At 42.5% G+C, this 25,646-nt stretch overlaps 1 gene segment (V, D, J or C); it reads left to right on the top strand.

The window, feature by feature from the left end:
- Positions 1-276: 276 nt before the first annotated feature.
- The window catches only part of LOC125416869 (signal-regulatory protein beta-1-like), a 29,178-nt gene continuing 3,808 nt past the window's right edge, over positions 277-25,646 (top strand). Inside the window, 5 exon segments of the C gene segment in view lie at positions 277-409; positions 9,316-9,627; positions 10,973-11,293; positions 19,981-20,301; positions 23,765-24,073. Of these exon segments, the coding sequence occupies positions 340-409; positions 9,316-9,627; positions 10,973-11,293; positions 19,981-20,301; positions 23,765-24,073 (1,333 nt within the window).

Genomic DNA, 25,646 nt, shown 5'->3' on the forward strand with positions numbered 1-25,646 from the left:
ATAGAGTAGACTCTGAGAGACAGTGATGGTCCCTCCAGGATGGGAATCTAGGGCTCGGGACATCAGACACTAGCTCTGTGGCTAGAAGCTGGTGGTGAGCTCGGTCCCTCCCTAGTCTGGTTTAGGGGTTCCACAAAATCATCACCCAGACAACATGGTAAACTTTCTTTGGCTGTGGGCTTGAGGGATGGACAGAGACCTTAGCCACAATGACCACTTCCTTCACTGTGGCTCAAACTTCTGCCCAAGTGTGGGCAGATTTATAGGACAGCCTAGGTTGGGAAGAGACCAACCAGAGGCTCCTGGGCTCTTGTAGAGTTTCACCCAGGCATTCTTACCATGGCTACTATATTTTGGAAGGCTCTGGGCCTGGGACCTCTTCTGCCAACACTTCTGCTGGCATTTGCAGGTGAGTCTCGGCCATGGAGACCCTCAGAGCATGCAGGCCAGCACTCAGAGGTGGCAAAATCGTGTTCTAGACGATTTTGAGTCCCAGGGAACTCGCCTGGTCTGTTTGAACTTCTTCTGTATTGTAGACCTTTTAGGGACAGGGAGATAGTGGGATTTCAGGGATCAGGGGGAGAACATGTGACACAGAGGTGGGGGATAGGGGGCCTGGTGGCAAGGAAGGGGTCTGGGATCTATGTCAACTCTGGACTTCATGGCTGCCGGTTTCAGAACTATGAAACACATATACTGTATATAAATATATAGAAAGAGAGAGGGGGAAGGGAGAAGGTAGGGCAGGAGAAAGAAGAGAAAAAGTGAGGAGGGGAGAGCTAGAGAGACAAAGAGGGAGGAAAAGAGGGAGGGAAGGAGAAAGGAAGGAAAGGAGGGAGAGAGGGAAGAATGGAGAGGGAGAGAGAAAGAACCTAGAGTAAAGGCGAGTAATGAATCCTGGATCCAATGTCGGGCAAACCTGCTAAACCTTCCTTATTCACTGATAGACTATGTGACTTTGAGCAAGTTCCTAAACCTCTCTGAGTCTCCTCTCCCCCGGGAAGTAGAGGCAACAGTCCTATCCTCCCACAGTTGGCTTGTGGGTGAAATGAGCCTCTCCCCACACCTGGAAGTGTTTCATAACCGATGTGGAAGGTGTCAGAACCCATGGGCTGTTCTCTACCATCTGTCTGTCTTTGTCATTCCAGGACTACTTGTCTTTCTCTCACAACTTGACTTTGAAAAAAGGGCTGTTGTCACTGGGACCCTAGAACATGACTCACTGTCTGAGCAGAGTAGGGGTGCAAACGCACACAGCATCACAGTTAAACCACCGCTCTGAATCTCCAAAAACTGTCCCCAGGAGAAGGACAACCTTTATTGCCCCGGGGGAGAGACCCTGGAGCAGGGAGTGCTTTGCCCCAGTCCAACTGCATGGGGCTGAACGAAGCATCCTTGGAGGGAATGTGCTCCTATTTTTACATGGTTTCCATTTTCTAACCGTGAGAGTAGAGCAAAACTGAACCTGGTTGAGCAAGGATCCGCGGGGTAGGGTGTTGAATCCTTTGGGCACATGCCCAAGAGCAGCATAGCTGGGCCATGTGGCAGAGTTATTTTCAGCTTCTTGAGAATTCCCCACAGAATTTTTTCTCCACAGAATTTCAGAGGGACAGCAACCGTTTGCAATCTCATCCATAGTGATGGAGGGTTTGCCTTCCTCATATCCTCACCCGCATTTGCTGCCAGTTCTTGACCTCAGCCACTCTGGTCGGGGTAGAGGGCAGTTGTCACTTCACTTGTCTCCTTTCTATAGCTGCATGGCAGTACTTACCCCTCTTCTGTCTGAGGCTTGCTTCCAGTACTCTGCGGGGCTGTTTTGAAGGACATAAGTTCTTTTAGCTTGTTTGTGTGATGGACAGGCTTTCTGTCCATGGTAGGCAGATTTGCTGGGTACAGATTCCAATCTAGATGGTCATTTGTGGTCTTTTAGAAGTTGAAGAGCATTATCCTAGCCTTTTAAATTTTTGACTGAGAAATCGGCTGTTATTATAATGGGGTTTCCCTCATATGTGAGTTGGGAACTTTTCTCTTTTTGCTTTTTGTACCCTCTCTTTGTCCAGTATACTTAATGTTTTAACTCTAACATGCACGAGGAGTTTTGTTTCTGGTCTTGTCTACTTGCTGTACTGTATGTTTCTTGTGTCTCTATGTTTATACCTTTCCTTAGCTTGGGGAAGTTTTCTCCTACGGTCTTGTTGAAGATGTGTCTTTGCCATTGACTTCTCTTCCAACTATTTCTATAATTAGAAGATTTGATCTTTTGAATGTTATTCCATAGTTTCTGAGTGTTCCTTTCCTGCCCTCTAAATTTTTTATAATTATTATTTGCCTGAATGTCCTAATTCCTCAACTTTACCTCCAAGACATGATAATTTTTGTTGATTTTTATTGAGCTCTACATTTTTCTCTGCTTCCCTCCCTACCTCTCCCCTCCCTTTCAACCCTCTCCCAAGGTCCCCATGCTCCCAATTTACTCAGGAGATCTTGTCTTTTTCTACTTTCTACTTCCCATGTAGATTATAACTATGTAAGTCTCTCTTAGTGTCCGCATTGTTGTCTAAGTTCTCTGGGATTGTGATTTGTAGGCTGACTTTCTTTGATTTATGTTTAAAAACCACCTATAAGTGAGTACATGTCATAACTGTCTTTTTGTGTCTGGGTTGCCTCACTCAAAATGATGTTTTCTAGCTCCATCCATTTGCCTGCAAAATTCAAGATATCGTTATTTTTTCTGCTGTGTAGTACTCCATTGTATAAATGTACCACATTTATCTTATCCATTCTTCAGTCAAGGGGCATTTAGGTTGTTTCCAGATTCTGGCTATAACTAACAATGCTGCTATGAACATTGTTGAGCACACGTCCTTGTGGCATGATTGAAACATCCTTTGGATATATGCCCAAAAGTGGTATTACTGAGTCTTGAGGAAGGTTATTTCCTAATTTTCTGAGAAATCGTCACACTGACATCCAAAGGAGCTGTAAGCTTGCATTCCCACCAGAAATGCAAGAGTGTTACCTTTACCCTACATCCTCTCCAGCATAAGTTGTCATCAGTGTTTTTGATCTTGGCCATTATTACATGTGTAAAATGGATTTTCAGCATTGTTTTGATTTGCATTTCTCTGATGACTAAGGATATTGAGCATTTCCTTAAGTGTCTTTTAGCCATCTTAGATTCCTCTGTTGAGAGTTCTCTGTTTAGGTCTGTACTCCATTTTTTACATTGGATTATTTGTTCTTTTGATGACTAATTTCTTAAGTCGTTTGTATATTTTGGAGATCAGACCTCTGTCTGATGTGGGGTTAGTGAAGATCTTTTCCCATTCTGTAGGCTGTCGTTTTGTCTTGTTGACCATGTCCTTTGTTTTACAGAAGCTTTTCAGTTTCAGGAGGTCACATTTATTGTTTCTCTCAGTGTCTGTGCTACTGGGGTTGTATTTAGGAAATGGTCTCCTGTGCCAATGTGTTCAAGTGTACTTCCCAGTTTCTCTTCTATGAAGTTCAGCGTGGCTGACTTTATGTTGAGGTCTTTGATCCATTTGGACTTGACTTAGGTGTATGTTGATATTCATACATATATTATGAATATGAATATTAATAATATGAATATACATATTCATATTAGGTGTATGTTTATTTTCATTCTTCTACATGTTGATCTCCAGTTATACCAGCACCATTGGTTAAATATGTTTTCTTTTATCCATTTGATTTTTTTTGTTTCTTTATCAAAAATCAGGTGTTTGAAGGTGTGTGGATTAATATCTGGGTCTTTGATTTGGTTCCATTGATATTCCTGTCTGTTTTTATGCCAATACCAGGCTGTTTGCAGTACTGTTGCTCTATAGTAGAGTTTGAAGTCAGGGATTGTGATGCCTTCAGAAGTTCTCTTATTGTACAGGATTGTTTTGGTTATCTTGGGTTTTTTGCTTTTCCATATGAAGTTGAGTACCGTTCTTTCAAGGTCGGTGAAGAATTTTGCTAGGATTTTGATGTGCATTGCATTGAATCTGTAGATTGCTTTTGGTAGGATTGCCATTTTTACTATGTTAATTCTACCTACCTAAGAGCATGGGAGATTTTTCCACTTTCTGGTGTCTTCTTCAATTTCTTTCCTTCAGAGATTAAAAGTTCTTGTCATACAAGTCTTCCACTTGTTTGGTTAGAGTTACTCTGAGATATTTTATCTTATTTGTGGCTATTGTGAAGGGTGATGCTTCTCTGATTTCTTTCTCAGCTCATTTATCATCTGTGTACAGGAGGGCTACTGATTTTTTTTTTTTTTAGTTAATCTTGTATCCTGCTACATTACTGAAAATGTTTATGAGTTGTATAAGTTCCTTGGGAGAACTTTTGGGGTCGCTTATGTAAACTATCATATCATCAGCAAACAGTGAGAGTTTGACTTCTTCTTTTCCAATTTGTATCCGCTTGATCTCCTTTTGGTGTCTTATTGCTCTAGCTAGGACCTCAAGAACTATATTGAATAGATATGGAGAGAGTGGAAAACTTTGTCTTGTTCTTGATTTCAGTGGGTTCACTGGGAGTTTCTCTCCATTTAGTTTAATATTGGCTGTTGGCCTGCTGTATATTGTTGTTATTATGTTTAGGTATGTTCTTTGTATCCCAACTCTCTCCAAGACGTTTATCATGAAGGGATATTGTATTTTGTCGAAAGCTTTTTCAGCATCTAATGAGATGATCATGTGGTTTTTATTTTTCAGCTTGTTTATATGGTGGATTACGTTGACAGATTTTCATATGTTGAACCATCCCTACATCTCTGGGATGAAGCCGACTTATCATGGTGGATGTTGGTTCTGATGTGTTCTTGGATTTGATTTGCCAGTATTTTATTTAGTATTTTTGCATCAATGTTCATGAGTGAGATTAGTCTGTAATTCTCTTTGTTAATAATTTCTTTGTGTGGTTTGGGTATCAGGGCAATTATAGTCTCATAAAAAGAGTTTGGCAATGTTCTTTCTGTTTCTATTGTGTGGAACAATTTGAAGAGTATTGGTATTAGTTCTTTGAAAATCTTGTAGAATTCTGAGCTGAAATCATCTGGTCCTGGGATTTTTTTGGTTGGGAGACTTTTGATGACTATTTCTATTTCTTCAGCAGTTACAGTTCTGTTTAATGTGTTTATCTGGTCTTGATTTTTATTTTGGTAAATGATATTTATCCAGGAAGTTGTCCATTTCCTTTAAGATTTCCAATTCTATGGAGTACAGGTTTTTGAAAGATGACCTAATGATTCTCTGTATTTCCTCCATGTCTATTGTTATGTCTCCCTTTTTATTTCTGATTTTGTTAATTTGGATATTCTCGCTCTGCCTTTTGGTTAGTTTGGATAAAGGTGTGTCTATTTTGTTGATTTTTCTCAAAGAGCCAACTCTCTGCCTATTGGTTCTTTATATTGCTCTTTGTTTCTATTTTACTGATTTCAGCTCTCAATTTGATTATTTCCCGTCATCTAGTTCTCTTGGGTGAGTTTGCTTCTTTTTGTTCTAGAGTTTTCAAATGTTTTGTTAATTCACTAGTGTGGGATTTTCCCAGCTTCTTTATTTAGGCATTTAGTGCTATGAACTTTCCTCTTAACACTGCTTTCATTGTGTCCCGTAAATTTGGATATGTTGTGTGGTCATTTTCATTGAATTTTAGGAAGTCTTTAATTTCTCCCTTTATTTCTTCCTTGACCCATTGATGATCCAGGTGATCATTGTTTAATTTCTATGTGTTTGCAGATTTTCTGGAATTAGTATTGCTGTTGAATTCTAGTTTTAAGCCATGGTGATCTGATAAGATACATGGGGTTATTCCAAATTTTTTTGTATTTGTTGAGGTTTGTTTTGTTTCCAAATATGTGGTCAATTTTTGAGAAGGTTCCACGAGGTGCTGAGGTGTATTCTTTTATGTTTGGATGGACTATTCTATAGATGCCTGTTAATCCTATTTGAGTAATAACATCTGTTAGTTCCCTTATTTCTCTATCTATTTTTTTTTTGTCTGATTGACCTGTCCAGTGGGAGAGGGGAGTGTTGAAGTCTCCCATTATTAGTATGTGGGGTTTGATGTATGATTTAAGCTTTAGAAGTGTTTTTTTACATATGAGGGTGCCCTTGTATTTCGGGCATAGATGTTCAGTATTGAAATTTCCTCTTGATGGATTTTTCCTGTAACTAATATGAAATGTCCTTCTTTGTCTCTTTTGATTGATTTTAGCTTGAAGTCTATTTGAGTAGATATTAGTGTTAGGAATTTTTCCTAACACAAGCTCTCTGCTGACGCCAAAAATCCCAATCAAGCCAAATCACAACAAGCCAAATTAAAAAAATATCCAGGTTTAATGGGATTCCTGCGCTCTCAGGTGACCCTGATGGGGAACTGTGAGGCTGTTAAAGTGACCACCTGGGGAAGGAAAAAAGAGACCATGGGGAAACTTTCCAGGGAAGCAGTTTAAATAGACTACGGGCGTGGCCAAGATTTTGGTGGGGAGAGGGGGGATCAAGATTTGGCAGGCACAGGGATGGGGCCTCCAAAGATGGAGGCAAGAGACTGGGGCTTACAATTAGGATAGCTACACCAGCTTGTTTCTTAGGTCCATTTGATTGGAATTTTTTTTTCCCAACCCTCTACTCTGAGGCGATGTTTGCCTTTGAGGTTGAAGTGTGTTTCTTGTATGCAGAAGAAGGATGGATTCTGTTTCATATCCAATCTTTTAGTGTAGTGATACGAGCGGCAGACTGCATTCCCACCGCCCGGCTCACAGCTAGCTTTACCCGAAATAATTACACAGAAACTGTATTCTTTTTTTTTTTTTAAAGATTTATTTATTTATTATGTACACAACATTCCTTCCATGTATGCTTGCATGCCAGAAGAGGGCACCAGATCTCATTATAGATGGCTGTGAGCCACCATGTGGTTGCTGGGAATTGAACTCAGGACCTCTGGAAGAACAGTCAGTGCTCTTAACCTCTGAGCCATCTCTCCAGCCCCGAAACTGTATTCTTTTAAACACTGCCTGGCCCATTAGTTCTAGCCTGTTATTGGCTAACTCTCACATCTTGACTCAACCCATTTCTAATAATCTGTGTAGCACCACGAGGTTGTGGCTTACTGGGAAAGATTCAGCATGTCTGACCTGGCAGCTTCATGGTGCGTGGCTCTCTGCCTCTGCCTGACTCTGCTTCTTTCTCCCAGCATTCTGTTCTATCTACACCACCCACCTATGTTCTGACCTATCAGGCCAAGCAGTTTCTTTATTAATTAACCAATGAAAGCAACACATAGGAAGAAGACCCACCTACATCATGTTAGTCTGTGCCTTTTTATAGGTGAGCTGAGTCCATTTATATTAAGGAATATTAGTGACCAGTGATTGCTATCTCCTGTTAATTTAGTTTTAATTGTTGGTGATGTTTATTTGTGCGTTTTTCCCTTCTTTGGGATTTACTGCTACGAGACAACAATTGTCTGTGTTTTTGTTGATGTAGCCAACTTCCTTGGGTTGGAATTTCCCTCTAGTGTTTTGTGTAGGGCTGGGTTTGTGGCTAGGTATTGGTTAAATCTGGTTTTGTCATGGAATATTTTGTTTTGTCCTTCTATGGTGATTGACATGATAGTTTATCTTCCACTCAATCCATTCTATTTGTAAGGCTTTCCCCTGAGTTTTCTAATTGTGTTATTGTTTACTCAATCCTATCTTTATTACCCCTTAAGCTCTCTTCAATATTTCTCTCTTTATTGGATTTTGGATTTTGTTCCTCATTTCATTCAAGTACAGATGATTTCTTGTGCATTTATTATTTTTCTCTTTAAGTTCACTGAGCTGTGTTTTTGTGTCTTCCTTATATTTCATGATTTAGTTGATATATTTTATGATTGTTCTTTTCTGTGCTCTGGGGTTCAACTATATAATTTGCCCTAGAGAAAGAACACTTATGTGAGACTGGTGGGTTTGGAGAGCGAGATCTACTTTCTTGTCCTTTCATGTCTTTTGTGGTTTTGTGCTGTATCCTGAGCATGTGGACTTCTTTCTTTGGTTGTTTGTCTGTTGTGAGATTCTAGGTGGCATTGGATTGAGTCAGGGCAGAAACTGAATGAACTGAGGCAGGCCGGGAACATCTGGTATATAAACATCTTATTAATAATTAGGTATGGAAGCCGGGCAGTGGTGACACATGCCTTTAATCCCACCGTTCAGGAGGCAGAGCAGGAAGATCTCTGTGAGTTCAAGGAAAGCCTGGTCTACAAGAGATAGTTCCAGTAATTAGGCCTGGGAATGTGGAGATGGTCCAGGGTTATTGAGGGTAAGGGGAACACAGTATGCGAGGTAAGTGTCCAGAGACATGCCTGCAAGTGTAGACATAATACAGGGGCAGAGGAGGCCAGAAGGATATGTGAGGTGTATGTCTGGGGCTGGTGTGTGTGTGTGTGTGTGTGTGTGTGTGTGTGTGTGTATCCCAAATATTTCATTATCCATTCACTGTTGGAACCAGCAGGAAAAGACTGCGCAAGCCACAGGATTGGGTCTGCCCCTGTGGAAAGCAGTGCTGCAGTCTTGTGGAAGGACTTGTTTCCTGAAGCCTCCTAAAGTCTTGCTGCCTGAGGCAGCCGAAGAGTGGTACTGCTGGGTCATAGCTCAATCTCTCTGGCATATGTCCAAGCATGTGCACTCTTAGGCCCCAAATGGCATCTTCATGTCCTCTCCCATAGATGGATTTATTCGTTCCTCCTTCATTGTGGTTTTTCTTTTATTATCTTTTGGAGACAGGGTTTCTCTGTGTAGCTCTGACTGTCCTGGAACTCGCTCTGTGGACCAGGCTGGCCTTGAACTCACAGAGATCTGCCTGCCTCTGCCTCCCAAGTGCTGAGATTAGAGTCATGGACCACTACTGCCCAAAGTTTTGTTTGTTTCAGTTCAAGATGTCCTTTGTCACAACCCTGTAGAGTGACTCCTCATTTTCTATCTCTGCACATGCTGAGCTTCCTGAGGACACTCATCCCCACAGCAGTCATATTTTATTGGCTGTTTGCTCGTTATGGTCCATGTGCATTCCCCTCAAAGTCAGATAGCACGGGTGCTATATTCTCCCTTGAGCATGGGTGCAGGGAAATGCATTTTGACTTGAGTGAGTCATTGCTCTAAAGCTCTGGAAGAGTGACCTCAGGAAAAGGGAAACTTTTCATTACTCATGAGACAGGCCTTGTTAGTGGTCACGTACTATCGCAGATTGGTTTCTCCAACAATGAGAAGGTAGTCACAACTGCTTTGTGTTTTTTTGTTTGTTTGTTGATTTTTTTCAGCTGGGAAGCCTTTCATCTCTCTGGAGGGCCCAGAACAGAGGACCACCACTGCAAAGCCAGTGACCTTTACCTGCACCGCTGGCCTCTTCAGCTCCAGGAACCTCAGTGTCAACTGGCTGAAGGACAATAATGAACTCCCAGCTTCAGCCCCAGAACTGGTGCCTATCAGCAAAGATGTTTACTATGTTACAAGCAAGGTATCAGTGGCATTGGCCAAACATGATATCTTTTCTCAGATCACCTGTGAAGTCACCCATGGGGACCTCGATGAGCCCCTAACAATGACTATCAATCTTTCCCACGTGATCCTAGGTGAGTGATCAGTGCAATACACGGTGGGACCGCACTGGTAGCATGGAGGCTTTGCCTGAAGCCTCATTTTACAATGGGAAATAGAAATTGATCATTGCCAGCCTTGTGGGCTTTGATCTTAGCTGTACCATTTCATAGGTTGCATAATGTGTCTTAAATATTCCGTGCCTCAGTTTCCCTAAAAATTTAGAATAAAACCAACACATTCTTGGTAAGTTTCCTCTGAAGATTAAACCTGTTGTTCCTTCTAGAACACCAAGAAGGAACTGTGCCTAATGTCCTGTAAGTCATTTACGAATGTTTGACCTTACGATTGTATGGATCTTCACATCCTTCTCTAAACATATTTTTCTATTTATATCCTTGTTAATGGTTAAACGTTTCTAAATACTTACTATTAGTGGGAGCTTGTGGTATAAGGCTTGCAATTTCAGTTCCTTGGGAGACAGGTGGGGATATAACAAGTTCCAGGCCTGTAAGGGTCAAGATTAAGTTCAAGGACAGTTAGACATTTTGTCAAATAAAATAAGTGAAAAATGGAACTGAGGATGTATTGTGGAGTGCTTGCCTTCTATGCATAAGATCCTGAGTTCTGAGAATTCTTTAGCATTGTATAAAATATAATTCACTCATAAAATGAACATCTACTTTATGCCAGGCACTGTTGCAGGTTTTGTGATTATAGAGTCCCAGATCTTGTGGGGCAATTCCCTTTAATAATTCCTGTGATTATATGTCACAGTATGGACTATTTAAAACACAGACTAGATTACATATCCATGTGTCTCCAGCTATGTTTCATGAATATTTATCCTTGTCCCTATTTATCTTACATGAAACTTGTAAAAAGCTATTTATTTAAAAAGAGAGAACTCGTGAACTCTCTGCACTTGGGAACTCACAGCAGCTGGAAGAGAATTGCAGGAGATCAGGCCACTTGACTTCCAGCATGAAATGGAGATCTCATGGACCCTGCCCCATAGCTGGGGGTCTCCTGTGCTTTCTGAAGGAACTAGAGAGAGTTTTCCTTAAGGGTGTGGCCCCGGTAGGTCAAGCATACTCGTGTCCCAAACCCACGAGCATATAGACAGCACAAATTATACTAGCCGGAATAAAAAAAAAAAAAGAAAAAGAAAAGGGGCTGGAGAGATGGCTTAGTGGAGGCAGAAGGCTCAGGAACTCAAGATCATTCCTAGTTACATAGTGAGTTCAAGGTCATCTTGGAATTCTTGGGCTATGCCAACCAACCAATAAATCACATCTTAACAAAACAATCCAGAGACCCTGGGACAGGGAACTAAGACAGTAACAAAATTTCTTCTGCTTACTTCCTGTTCCTGTCTAGTTATCCCTACACTGAAGATTACCCCGGAGCCCCCGCAGATCCAAGATCATGTGCATCAAAGAGTGAACCTGACTTGCCACGTAAACCACTTTTACCCCCCAGTCGGGCAGCTTCTCTGGATTAAGAATAGGTACAAGATCCTGTCTCTCAAGCTCTCTCAGGCCACAAGAAACTCCGATGGGACATACTCTCTAAAGCACACATTGCAAGAAGGTGCCATATCGGATGAGAGCGTCTTTACCTGCATGGTGGTCCAGGTAGACCAGCCTCCAATAAAGATCAGCATTACCCTGGGAGCCCAGACCCCCAGTAAAGGCAGAGGTGTGTGTCTTGTCTCCTTTGTGTCTCCAGGGCATTATTGCTGTGGTGTAATCCTCTCATTGGTTAATAAGAAATTTCTTTGATCAATAACAAGACAGGCTAAAGCTAGGCCAGACAAGCAAACTGGGAACTGGGACGAAGGTGGACAGAGTTAAAAGAGACATGAGCAGGCTGCCCAGAGAACCCTATAAAGCCACGGACCATGTGGTGATGCATAGATTAATAGAAATGGGTTAATTTAAAAGTAAGAGCTAGTTAATAATTAGCCTAACCTACTGACTGAGCACTTAGTAATTAATATCACTTCTGTGTATTTATTTGTGACCAGGCCATCAGGACAGAAAAGCTTCCCCACTATTTACATTGTGGTTGAAGAGCTAGACTCTGGGAAACCCTTGTAAAAGTAGAGAAAGGAAGCCCTCCCTAGTGAGAATGTTGTGGCATAGCCACGCCCACCTGCACCCCCTTTCTTCCAGATATTTCCATCAAGAAATGAGTCTCCCTTGCTGCACTCGTCATGTTGCAAGTTTTTTTTCTTCTTAACCCTTGGTTGCAAGAAATTGCCAATGTTAAGGACAGCCGGGCTCCAAATAATGTGTGAGAAAGCAATTAGGATTGTGAATTCAGTTGGATGTTTCTGGAAATGAACTTTGAAGAGCTCCAGAATTATTGACTCCCTTATCTAGGGGAAAGGGTCACACAGCGTGGGCGGAAATCCCCCATCACTCCCTTCTCTCTGTTCCTTTCCTTCCTTTCTATGCTCAGGGCTCCTGATTCTTCTATTTCTTCCCCATTTCACTCTTTGCAGACTCACACTATTCTCCCACAAGGGGGCACTGTGCCGCCACAATCCAGAGCTTCCTTGTTTCTTTATCCAGCTAAGCTTCACACTCTAGAGAGAAGGGACTGTTTTTCTGAAGCAGACCTGTTAGTGCAGGTACACAGTAACGGAGAGAAACAATAAACTGTCAGGCAGGGGCAAGTCAGGGGCCGGCAGTGTGTGAGCTTTTCCTTACAGTGCACGTGGGCTCTTTGCAGTGTATTGAAGCTCAGGTAGCTATCAGAGAAGGAGTGGAGATGCCAGGCAACCAAACAGCCTATTCTCACAGCAGGATCCACCCCCGATTTCCATCTTGTCCTGTGGCAGAACCAGCCCTTTTCTGGTTGTTATAAGAATTCCCAAAGGTTAATGATCTCCACATTTCTTTGGGTCCTGTTTTGGTTGCCCAGTAGAAACAAGAAAAATATCCACACAGTGGGATGTATAGTTCTGGGTCACACACTCCAGAATAATGTGTTTTCATAGGAAGCAAGCCTTATGATTTTTTAACAAAGTTTTTCTATTTTATTACTATGGTGAGAACTGTATACAGGGCACTAACACATCTCTGTACCTGTCCCTTCCCAAGCACCCCCAGATTCCTGTCTTCTGCACCAGATTTCTGTGCACATCTACATTCACACCTATCCTATCTGGTTAAAGTCCTCAGAGCTCTCCCTCCATGTCACCTACAGAGCACCAAGCGCTCATCACCCACAGAGCAGGCACTGCATAGCAGTGGTCCCGCTGCCCCAGCTCACACTATGAGAGCGGGCAGGCAGCAGCCAGAGGAAGTGCTGCACAGCCAGCAGCACTAGGCTTACAGAGCAGCTGTCAGATCACAAGCTCGATGTGGTGTTTCTGTATGCATCACTTTTTTGCCACCTTAGAACGCAGACCTTAGGTTTATCACAAAATGCCTCTCCAATTAGCAGGAACCTTCAGAGTCCAGCTCTTAAGGATCCCTCTCAGAGTCCAAATAAAGACAACACAATAGGCAAATGGAACTAAAATCTAAGAGCTAAGAAAACTACTCACAACGCAATCTTTCTATCCATCATGCTTCTTCTTCTTCTTCTTCTTCTTCTTCTTCTTCTTCTTTCTCTTCTTCTTCTTCTTCTTCTTCTTCTTCTTCTTCTTCTTCTTCTTCTTTCTCTTCTTCTTCTTCTTCTTCTTCTTCTTCTTCTTCTTCTTCTTCTTCTTCTTCTTTCTCTTCTTCTTCTTCTTCTTCTTCTTCTTCTTTCTCTTCTTCTTCTTCTTCTTCTTCTTCTTCTTCTTCTTCTTCTTCTTCTTCTTCTTCTTCTTCTTCTTCTTCTTTCTCTTCCTCCTCCTCCTCCTTCTCCTCCTCCTCCTTCTCCTCCTTCTTTTTCTATTACAAATGCTCCCAGTAATATATACCCTTATAACTAGCAATTCCTCAGCCCTAGCAGCTTCCATGGCTGGAATTCTTTATCCCCATAAAAATCAGATAAGAGTTTTTACACACAGAGATCTGTGGCTCAAAGGTGGAAGTGGCTTAGTGCATGTCCAGTGAACTCCTTAATGGAGATGTTAGTTAAGAAATAGATTAAATCATCAGGGAATTCTAGAGGGGAAGGCCAATGCACTTTGCTACATTTTTAGGTCGTTAGAGCAAGAACTAAAATGTTTAGCTTTCAGTAAAATTGCAAATAGGGCATGGATTGTTTTTTAAATCAGTACACCACTTTTTTTGCCCCAGCATTCAAACAGGGTATTGGGTAATCAAGAAACCTATGTAAAAATCAGGGTAAAGCTATGGCTCCTGGTTTGATAACACATTCACCAGATGGTGTAATTTCTATGGTCCTTCAGGTCTGGAGTTTGCACCTATTGCTCTAAGCAATAGAAACAAAGAGGAGACCCAAGTCTCTAAATTATCAGGTCTGGGTATGCTGTTATCTGCCGTTCTGATCGTGGGCATTGTGGGCCTGTGTGCCAGCAGGAAGGAGGTCTTTCTCTGGGTTGTGGTTAATTATCTCTTCTGCTGTCCCTGAGAGTTAAACACAAGCAGTAAATTTCCTGAACTAAAGTCATCAGAAAACTGAGGTGAAAGTGAGCATAAGGAGTTAGGGATCTTTTCATGTAAGGTTAATTTGGGGGTCACTGTATTCCTTACCCATAAGTGAGGTAAAACCAGGGCCTGCTTATTCTATCCATCTGAGCAGATATGAATCAGGAGCTTTGGGCAAGTAGTAATTCTATGCCCTTGGATATTTGTGAATATCTTAAATGGAATGCTTTTACTTGGGCTGTTGATAGAGATAATTGTAAGAATGCAGATCTCTGCATTTGCCTAGGAGAGAGAAACGAAGTCCTGGCAGTGGAAAACTGTTCTTCCACGTAGCTAGGAGAATATAATCACTAATCCCCCAAAGCATAGGAAAGAGCATAGAAAATGATCGAACAGTTTTGAACTATGGAAATTAATTCCCAAATTTGTAGCAGAAGGGGAACCAGCTACAGTGAAGAATCCACAGCAACAACCAGCCACTTTGTTCACTAAGTGATAATACCAAAAGACCACTTTTTGGTTTGAAACCTTCACCCCTGACTTTGATGAGTCACTCGTAAAGAGACGGCTGAATAATTACTGTGAAATATTGCTGCCTGTAGCATCAAATCCTATTGGAAGATATTTCCTTTTCCTGAAATGTCACATCTGTCTATGCCATTCAGCTCCCACAATCAAGTGCTTAAACTTCAGTGATGTCTGAGAGCCCAGGTCTGCAGCTTTACTATGTATGTCCCTCTTCTGCATGTCTCCCTCCCCAACTTGGAGTTTATATGTAAACTTTGCAGTTGAATGTATCAGAGTGGCCAATGCCTGTGTGACCCCAGGTACACAATTTCCTTTTTTTTTTCCACAATTTCCTTTTTAATTTGTTTCCTCTATCAATGAGAGATGCCAAGGATTCCCTTCCTAGGCTCCTGCATGGTATCTGAACACTGGGGCACAATTGAGCTTCTGCAGTGATTATTCCAAGTTTACATAGTGCCTGTCCCAGAGCTGGACTGAAATCAAGACAATATTAAAAATCGGAGACGTGGAGGCAGATTTTTTTGTTATAGGTATATAGAAAGGCATATATAGATTTTTGTAAGTTGATTTTGTATTTTATTGCTTTGTTGACATTGATGAGAATTTCTAGAAGCTTTCTGATGAACCTTTGGGGTCTGTCTGTTATGCATAAATGTAATAAATTATACAAATGGACATCCAGATAAAACTCATATGCTCATCTCAATAGGTGCAGAAAAGGACTTTGACAAAATTCACTGTGCCCTCATACTAGTCATAGAAGGATTTCATCATTACATATCTTCTGGAAATGGGGATAATTCAGCTTCTTTTCTGATTTGAACCTCTGTTTTATTGCTCTAGATAGTTCCAAGAACTATAATGCAAGAACGGGGTGAGTGAACAGCTCATGTCACTCTTGATTTTAACAGGAGTGCTTCAAGTTCTTTTCCACTCGAGATGATGTGGACTATGGGCTTGTCACATGTGGCCGCTGATGTCCTTCTACAATATGATTTATTAAATGTATTGAGTACTTATCAATCCTTGCATTTCCAGGAGATAGCCAACTTGATAGTGGTAGATGATTTTTTTAAATGCACACCCATATTAAGTTTGCAACTAGTTTGTTGAGAACTCTTGCATCTCTGTTCACCTTGCACATTGGCCTGTAGTTATCTTTATTGTGTCTTTGCCTGGTTTGTATGTAGAATAACACTGGCTTTGTAGGAAGAGATTGGAAGTGTTGCTTCTGTTTTTATTTTTAAAAAATAATTTAGAAGTGTTGTGGTAGATTGTGGTGGTATCTTGTTTGTGCTTTAACAAATAAAGCTTGCATGAAGGTCAGAGTACAGAGCTAGTCACTAGTTAGCCATAGAGGTCAGGCAGTGGTGACACACACCGTTAATCTTAACACTCAAGAGGCAGAGTCAGGTGGATCTCTGTGAGTTCATGGCCACCATGGGCTACAATGAGATTGATCCAGTCGAAAAGAGAAGCAAAATCAAGCAGCGGTGTCTCACACCTTTAATCCAGGTACCTGGAAGTCACATGCCTTTAATACCAGCACTAGGGAGGTAAAGACAGGAAGGGATATGATGAGGGAGAGAGAAATATAAGGCGGGAGGAGACAGGAGGACATTACATTCAGTCTGAGGATTCATGGAGACAGGATCATGCCCACTTTGGCCTGGGGATTCAGCAGAGGTGAAAGGTCTCACTAGTGGTTTCTTTACTCTCTGCTCTTTTATTATTAGAACCAACTAGAATTCGAACTACAGTAGATCTTGGACAGTCTTGTACCATTCTGCTGTGAATCTGTCTTAGCCTGGATTGCTTTGTTTTGCTTGGTTTGTTATCTCTATTTTTATGACTGTTTCCATCTTTGTATTTGTTTGGGGTCTATTTAAATTGTTTATCTCTTTTTGGTTCGTCTTTGGTGGTTTGGGAGAATCTAGAGATTTGTTTATTTACTTTCTTACATAATGGAGTATAGATTCCAAAGGTATTCCTTTATAACCTTCTAGATCTCTTTGGTGTCTGTTACAATGTTTTCCTATTTATATCTGGTTCTGTTGAGCTATCTCCTTTCTCTCAACCAATTGGACTAGCAGTCTGCCAAGCTTTATCTTCTCAAAGGATCACCTCTCAGATTTGTAGATTCTTTATACTGTTTTCTTTATTTATTCTTTGCTATCTAAAAATTTTAAACCAACTTTATTATAAAAACTTATAAAAATTACACACCACAGTTAGCTAGACCCAACATCGAGTCTGATCAATGAACTTTTAGACAGCTAGGCTGTCCATTTTGAATGGTTGTTGTGTAGCTTCAGTGGACTTTACACTTTCAATACTGAATATATTTTATACGTTCACCTAGCATCAAAATAAAAAAAAATCCACAACAGAGGTGAAACTGGAGCAATTAAATTTTGTATCCTATTTCATAAGTCATATCCATTGCCTGCATTCATTCCTTTCTCTTTTCCTGTCATACAGCCTTCCTTGTTCTCTTCTCTACTTCGTTTACACATATGCATATATGATCGGTTAGATTCCACCTATGAGAGGGAATATGCAGTTTTCTTCAACCTGAGGTTTTGTGATCTGCCTTAAAATTATACATTAGAAGTCCATCCGTTTTCCATCAGATTTTGTGATTACATTTTTCTTCAAAACTCAATAGCATGAACATGTGGGGTGTGTGTGTGCGCGCGTGTGTGTGTGTTTGTGTGTGTGTATCCCAAATATTTCATTATCCATTCACTGTTGGAACCAGCAGGAAAAGACTGCGCAAGCCACAGGATTGGGCCTGCCTATGTGGAAAGCAGTGCTGCAGTCTTGTGGAAGGACCCGTTTCCTGAAGCCTCCTAAAGTCTTGCTGCCCGAGGCAGCCGAAGAGTGGTACTGCTGGGTCATAGCTCGATCTCTCTGGCATATGTCCAACCAAGTGCACTCTCTCTCCTCAGGCCCCAAATGGCATCGCCGTGTCCTCTCCCATAGATGGATTTATTCATCCCTCCATCATTGTGGTTTTTCTTTCTCATCTTTTCGAGATAGGGTTTCTCTGTGTAGCTCTGACTGTCCTGGAACTCTCTCTGTGGACCAGGCTGGCCTTGAACTCACAGAGATCTGCCTGCCTCTGCCTCCCGAGTGTTGGGATTAGAGTCATGGACCACTACCACCCACAGTTTTGTTCATTTCAGCTCAAGATGTCCTTTGTTACGACCCTGTAGAGTGACTCCTCATTTTCTATCTCTGCACATGCTGAGCTTCCTGAGGACACTCATCCCCACAGCAGTCATATTTTATTGGCTGTTTGCTCGTTATGGTCCATGTGCATTCCCCTCAAAGTCAGATAGCACGGGTGCTATATTCTCCCTTGAGCATGGGTGCAGGGAAATGCATTTTGACTTGAGTGAGTCATTGCTCTAAAATAATGAAAAGAGATAATTTTTCATTACTCATGAGACGGGCCTTGTTAGGGTTTACATACTCTTGTATATTACTGGTAACTCTAACAATGAGAAGGTGGTCACATCTGGAGTTTGCTTGTTGTTTGTTTTTTGTTTTTTTTTTTCAGATGGGAAGCCTTTCATCTCTCTGATTGGCCCAGATCAGAGGCAAAGGACAGGCACTTCAGATTTAGTCCCCTTTAACTGCACTGCTGGCCCTTTCAACTCCAGGAACCTCCGTTTTAATTGGCTGAAGGACAATAATGAACTCCCAGCTTCAGCCCCAGAACTGATGCCTATCAGCAATGACTCTTTCTACGTCACAAGCAAGGCGTGGGTGCCATTGGTCAAACAAGATATCTTGTCTCAGATCACCTGTGAAGTTATCCATGGGGACCTCGATGAGCCCCTAACAATGACTATCAATCTTTCCCACGTGATCCTAGGTGAGTGATCAGTGCAATACACAGTGGGACCGCACTGGTAGCACGGAGGCTTTGCCCGAAGCCCCATTTTACAATGGGAAATGGAAACTGATCATTGCCAGCCTTGAACAGATGAATATGGATCAAAAGTACAGGCTCCATGGGCTGGCCAGCTGGGCTTTCATCTTAGCTGTATCATTTCATAGGCTGCATAATATTGGCCATGTGTCTTAAATATTCCATGCCTCAGTTTCCCTAAAAAATTGGAATAAAACCAACACCTTTCTGGTAAGTTTCCTCTGAAGATTAAACTAGTTGTTCTTTCTAGAACACCAAGAAGGAACTGTGTCTGACATGTGGTAAGTTGTCTATGAGTGTTTGACCTTACTTCTGTATGGACCTAACATCTCTTTCTAAATATATTTATCCTATGCATACCATTGTCAATGTTTAAAACTTCCTAAATATTTATTATTAGAGGGAGAGTGTGGGATAAGGCATGTAATCTCAACTCCTTGGGAAACAGGCAAAGATGTAACAACTTCCAGACCTGTAGGAGTTAAGACTGAGTTCCAGTCCAGCCTAGACAACTCAGTGAAATAAAATGAAATACGTGAAAAACAGGCCCAAGCTTCTCCTTCAGTGGTGGAGTGCTTGTCTTCTATGCATAAGATCCCGAGTTCTGGGGAATCTTTGGCATTGGGCACAATGTTATTCACTCAATAAATAATGAACAGCTTCTGTGTGCCAGGCGCTGATATATGTGTTGTGATTATAGAGTCGCTGATCTTGTGGGGCAATTCACTTTATTAATTTCTATAATTATATGTCACAATATGGAATATTTAAAACACAGACCAGACTACATATCCATGTGTCTCCAGCTACGTTTCATGAATATTTGTTTCATGAATACTTGTCTCTACTTATCTTACATGAAACACATAAAAACATATCAAAATTTGTTCATTTAAAAAGGGTGAACTTTCTTCACTTGGGAACTCACAGCAGCTGGAAGAGAATTGCAGGAGATCAGGCCACTTGACTTCTAGCATGAAATGTAGGTCTTCATGGACCCTGTCCCATAGCTGTGGGTCTCCTGACAGCTTGTGCTTTCTGAAGGAATGAGGGAGTTTTCCTTAAGGGTGTGGCTCTGGTAGGTCAAGCACGCTCCAGTGCCCTGAGCATATAGACAGCACAAATTAGACTAGCTGGAATGTTAGAAAAGAAAAGAGGGGCTGAAGGGATGGCTTCATGGAGGCAGAAGGTTCAGGAACTCAAGGTTATCCCTGGCTACATAGTGAGTTCAAGGTCATCTTAGAATTCTTGGGAGCCTGCCAATCACCCAGTCAATCCAATCTTAACAAAACGATCGAGAGACCCTGGGGCAGGGAAATAAGACAGCACCAAAATGTCACCTCCATTTGCTTTTTGTTCCTATCTAGTTGTCCCCACACTGAAGATCACCAAGGAACTCCCAGAGATCCGTGATCGTGCACATCAAAGAGTAAACTTGACTTGTCACGTGAATCACTTCTACCCCCCAATCAGACAGCTCACCTGGACTAAGAATAATAACAAGATCCTTACTGTGGAGCGCCTGCAGGCCACCAGAAACTCCGATGGGACATACTCTCTAAAGCACACACTGCAGGAGGATGCCACGTCGGATGAGAGCACCTTCAGCTGCTGGGTATTCCAGTCTGACCAGCCTCCGCTGTGGATCATCGTCACCCTTGGAGCACAGCACCCCACTAAGGGCAGAGGTGTGTGCCTTGTGTTCTCAGGGCATTGTGACTGAGGGGCTAGAACCTTGGGGAAACCCTTGGTAAAAGTAGAGAGAGGAAGCCCTCCCTAGTGAGAATGTTGTGGCATAGCCACGCCCACCTGCACCCCCTTTCTTCCAGATATTTCCACCAAGAAATGAGTCTCCCTTGCTGCACTCGTCATGTTGCAAGCTTTTTTTCTTCTTAACCCTTGGTTGCAAGAAATTGCCAATGTTAAGGACAGCCGGGCTCCAAATAATGTGTGGGAAAGCAATTAGGATTGTGAATTCAGTTGGATGTTTCTGGAAATGAACTTTGAAGAGCTCCAGAATTATTGACTCCCTTATCTAGGGGAAAGGTTCACACAGCATGGGCGGAAATCCCCCGACATTCCCTTCTCTCTGCTCCTTTCCTTTCTTTCTATGCACAGGGCTCCTGATTCTTCTATTTCTTCCCCATTTCACTCTTTGCAGACTCACACTATTCTCCCACAAGGGGGCACTGTGCCGCCACAATCCAGAGCTTCCTTGTTTCTTTATCCAGCTAAGCTTCACACTCTAGAGAGAAGGGACTGTTTTTCTGAAGCAGACCTGTTAATGCAGGTGCACAGTCATGGAGAGAAACAATAAAATGTCAGGCAGGGGCAAGCCGGGGGACAGCAGCGTGTGGGCTTTTTTTTTTTTTTTTTAACAGTGCGCGTGGGCTCTCTGCAGTGTACTGAAGCTCAGGTAGCTATCAGAGAAGGAGTGGAGATGCCAGGCAATCAAACAGCTCATTCACACAGCAGGATCCACCTTGATTTCCACCTAGTCCTGTGGCAGAACCAGCCTTTTTCTGGTTGCTGTAAGAATTCCCAAAGGTAATGACCTCCACATTTCTTTGGGTCCTGTTTTGGTTGCCCAGTAGAAATAAGAAAAATATCCACACAGTGGGATGTATAGTTCTGGGTCACACACCCCAGAATAATGTGTTTTCATAGGAAGCAAGTCTCATGATTTTTTAACAAAGTTTTTCTATTTCATTACTATGGTGAGAACTGTATACAAGGCACTAACACATCTCTGTAGCTGTCCCTTCCCAAGCATCCCCAGATCCCTGTCTTCCGCACTAGATTCCTGTGAACAACTACTCACGCCCTGTTCTGTTTGGTTGGTGCCCTCAGAACTCTCATGTCACTCCATGTCACCTACAGAGCACCAAGCGCTCATCACCCACATAGCAGGCACTGTATAGCAGTGTTCCTGCTGCCCCAGCTCACACTATGAGAGTTGGCAGGCAGCAGCCAGAGGAAGGTATGAGTCACAGCCAGCAGCACTAGGCTTACAAAGCAGCTGTCAGATCACAAGCTCTATGTGGTGTTTCTGTATATTTCTCTTCTTTGTCACCTGAGAGTACAGACCTTAGGCTTGTCACAAATCATTTCTCAAATCCTAGCGGAAGGTTTTTACTTTTCTGGAAATGTTACATCTGTCTATGCCATTCAGTTCTGACAACCAAGTACTTAAACTTCAGTGATGTCTGAGAGCCCAGGTCTGCAGGCTTATCATGTGTGTCCCTCTTCTGCATGTCCCCATTTTGGAGCTTATGTGTGAACTTTGTCTTTCCTTGAGCATCTTTCAGGCATTTACTGATATATCCTTTAAGTTCATTGGGCTGTCTGTGTCTTCTTTAAACTCTTTGGATTCTTCAATGATGTTTATAATTTTTTCCTTTACATTTCATCTAAATATCCTTCAGTGGGAAATGTTTCTATAGTACTAGTGACTGTTGGGGCTGGGCATGCTGTCTTGGTCATTCATAGCTGTATTTTTGCTATTTGACCTAGGCATGTGGATTTCTTTCCCTGATTCTGTGTCTGAAGTATGATTCTTCCCTGCTTCCTGCTGGGATGGTGCAAGAGCTGTATGGCCAGAGCTAGGCTTGGGTTCAGAGATGGAATGGTTAGTTTTGGTTCTGAGTAGGCTTACTAGGAAGATCCACTGTGAAAGTTGTACTTCTGGAGCCAGATGTGTGCAGATGGGCTTGGGGGACTCACCAGGAAATCCAGTGGGTGACTCTCGCTCCCAGAACGAGACCTGAGAGTGTAGGAATGCCACTTGCGGAATTGTGGGACTCTTCAGGGAAAACCAATCCGTGTGCCTGTGTTTAGCATTTTAAAGATAATAACAGACCCTCAAGTGGTCCTTTGAGATTTTAATGTTGTCACTGACACTTTTAAAGTGGTTACCAAGCATCATGCATTCAACATCAGCTTCTTTACTTGTTAACCCCAAGAAATAAGATTCACCCCACTTTGCTAAAGAGGAGTCAGAGGCATGGAAAGTTAAGTTATTGGGGCGTGTGTGTGTGTGTGTGTGTGTGTGTGTGTGTGTGTGTTTGTGTATGATAGAGATGTAGTTTGAGTGGATCCCAAAGTCTAAGTTCTGCCTATGGGCATTAAGAGATTTCCCTTAGCCCACCAACTCCAGCCTGACAGCAAGGGAACCAGGATAGGACCAAACTAGGCCCTCTGAATGTAGGTGACAGTTGTATGGCTAGGGCAGACTGTGAGGACACTCGTAGTGGGACCAGGATTTATCCCTATTGCTTATTTTGGCTTTTTGGGACCCATTTTCTTTGGAGGGATACCATGCTCAGACTAGATATAGAAGGGGAGGACCTTGGTCCTGCCTCAAAGTGATGTGCTAGGTTTTTTTTGACTCCCTGTGGGAAGCCTCACCCTCTCTGAGGAATGGATGGGGTGAGATAGGAGGAAAGGCAGAGGGAGCAGGAAGAGAGGAGGGAGTGGGAACTGGGATTGATATGCAAAATGAGAAAAGATAGGTTTTTTTTAAAAAAAATAATTAATTAATTTAAAAAAGAGAGAAATTTCCCTTTAGCAGTGACTGAAGGAAAGACTGAGTATAAGGTCAGAGGCCTAGACCCCCGGACTAGACTACCTGGTTTTGAACTCCTGGCTGTGCCACTAATTACAGACTTGGGTCTGTTCTCCCATCCATTCCTGCCTCCTTTTTCTTGTTTGTGACATGGGGATGTTGACAGCTACATGTAAAGTTGCTGGGGGAGGGGGATTTGACAAATTCTAGAAGAGCCTGGGAGCCTGGCGTTATTTGCTATGAGTGTTTTCTATGTGATGTTGTCTTCTGAGCTACATGGAAGAGTCTGGGAGCCTGGAATTGCTAGCTATGAGTGTTTTCTCTATGATGTTGGTCTTCTGAGCTACATGGAAGAGCCTGGGAGCCTGGAATTGCTAGCTATGAGTGTTTTCTATGTGATGTGGTCTTCTGAGCTGCGTGTTCTTTGGTCTTATTGTTTACCATCTGCAAGCAGCTTCAGAATCCCCCAACCAGCAGGAACTACCCAAATCTCCACAAAAGAGGGAGTGATGGGACTTTGCAATGGGGGGTTCCAGAAAACTGTTCGCACCGGAATTTGATGTGAAGTGGGGCATCTCTTCTTTCAGGAAGGAAAGACTACGCTAATCACCTTGAAGGCCCCCGGCAGCGGTATTCACCGGGAACAAGCATCCAGCTGAAGTACACATCCTCTGAGTTACCAACGCGTCAGGTTACTGTGACCTGGCTCAAAAACAACCATAGCCTTCTCCAAACCCAGACCAACATCTTATCCAGTGGAGACGGCTACAATGTGACTAGCAGTGTGCTTGTCCCACTGGAGAGCGATGACATCCTCTCCTCAGTTCTCTGCCGGGTTGAGCACAAATCGTTGGTGGTTTTCCAGAAGGTCATCACCTTGGACCAGTACCTCCGTGGTAAGGCTTTCCTCTTTCTGGATAAGGTAATGCTGAGATAGGCTGTGGGCTGCTCTTGGTGTCAGTTTACTCGTGGAGGAATGGCCTTACTTGATGGTGACACCAGAAACAATCTGTGACGTTCTTAGCGCCATGCTCTGCCCAGACTGACTTGCAGAAGTGGTGTTTGCTGTTGTCATAACTACCCGGATTAACGCAGAATCACTTCCTGCATCTGAAAAACAGATAGAATGTCTACCCTCTGGGATTTGGTTATAGTATTGCTATTCTACAGAAAGAATACTAAAAGGGCTTGGTGGGCGTCTAAAGTGTAGGGACTATGTTGTCCTGAGAATATTACGACCTGGATTTGAGTCTGATTTTTCCTTTTTGTTGTTCTTCACAGGATGCTAGGGACCAACCTATGAGTGTAGACGAACATCCTTAGTCATCATTACATTGGCATTTTCTCCAGTCGTGTTTGGGTCTCTCCTAGGTCTCTAGGCTACCCAGACTCTGGGTCCAGGCAGTGTCAGGGGTGGGCTCATTCTCATGGCATGGGTCTCAGGCTGGACCAGTCATTGGTGGGCTACTCCCACGGTCCCAGCACATCCTATAGGCCAGACAGACTGTAAGTCAAAGGTTATGTAGTTGGCTTGGTGTACCAATGCCTTCACTGGTAGTCTTGCCCGGTCACAGGAAGTGGCCAGTTCAGGCTACATATCCTCTTGCTAGAAGTCTTAGTTGGGGTCTTCCTTGTAGACTCCTAGGAGTTTCCCTTGTACCAGTTTTCTACCAGACCCTGAAATGACCCCCTTTCCAGTCTGCTCTTTCAGTTCTTCCCCCGATCCCACCCCACCTGATCCCTCATATCCCTGTCCCCACCTGTCTCCAGTCCACCCACAAAACCTCTTCTATTTCCCAGGGAGGCCTCTTTACCCAAGTATTTCTTACATAATTCCCTGGAGTTAGTACAATTCTGTAAGGAAGAGAAGTCATAGAACATAGAAATGTTCACAAATGAACTGATTGCTTATCAAACTAGCTACCGTCTCAACCTTTTCTTACACAGCACATATATCTCCAGCTAGGTTTTCTGTTGTCTTAGGTCTAAAAGCAGGACTTCAGGCCTCAAACCCTGAGTTCCTTCAAGTTGTAATACAAAGTGCTGAACAAAACATACAAGTTGTAGACAAAGTGCTGAAATTTGCCTAATTTAGACATCGGAGAGTTTATTTGGCCTTAGAAAATGTCTTAATTTTTCAAAATCTCAGAAGCAGAGCAAAAACAGCTTACACAAAGTCTGGTTGACTTTGGCATCAGTGTAGGGCCCAGAACCTAGACCACCCAGCCTTCAGTTTAGTGTGCTGTTCTACCATGCTGCTACTTCATATGAAAACTCCTGTAAAGGATCATATTGGGGTTTTCAACCCTGTGCCCATTGTCTGCCGTTGTGAACACATTGTATTGTATGCTGAAAACTCCAACCAAATCCCTTCCAGAAGCCATCAGATACTAATTTCAGGAGACTTATAGTTTGGTTATCACTATAATATAACAGTAGACATTCTGTCTCTGCAGTAACCCCAAGATT

This window comes from Myodes glareolus, chromosome 10, assembly GCF_982192425.1.
Source record: "Myodes glareolus chromosome 10, mMyoGla1.1, whole genome shotgun sequence".
NCBI lineage: Eukaryota > Metazoa > Chordata > Mammalia > Rodentia > Cricetidae > Myodes > Myodes glareolus.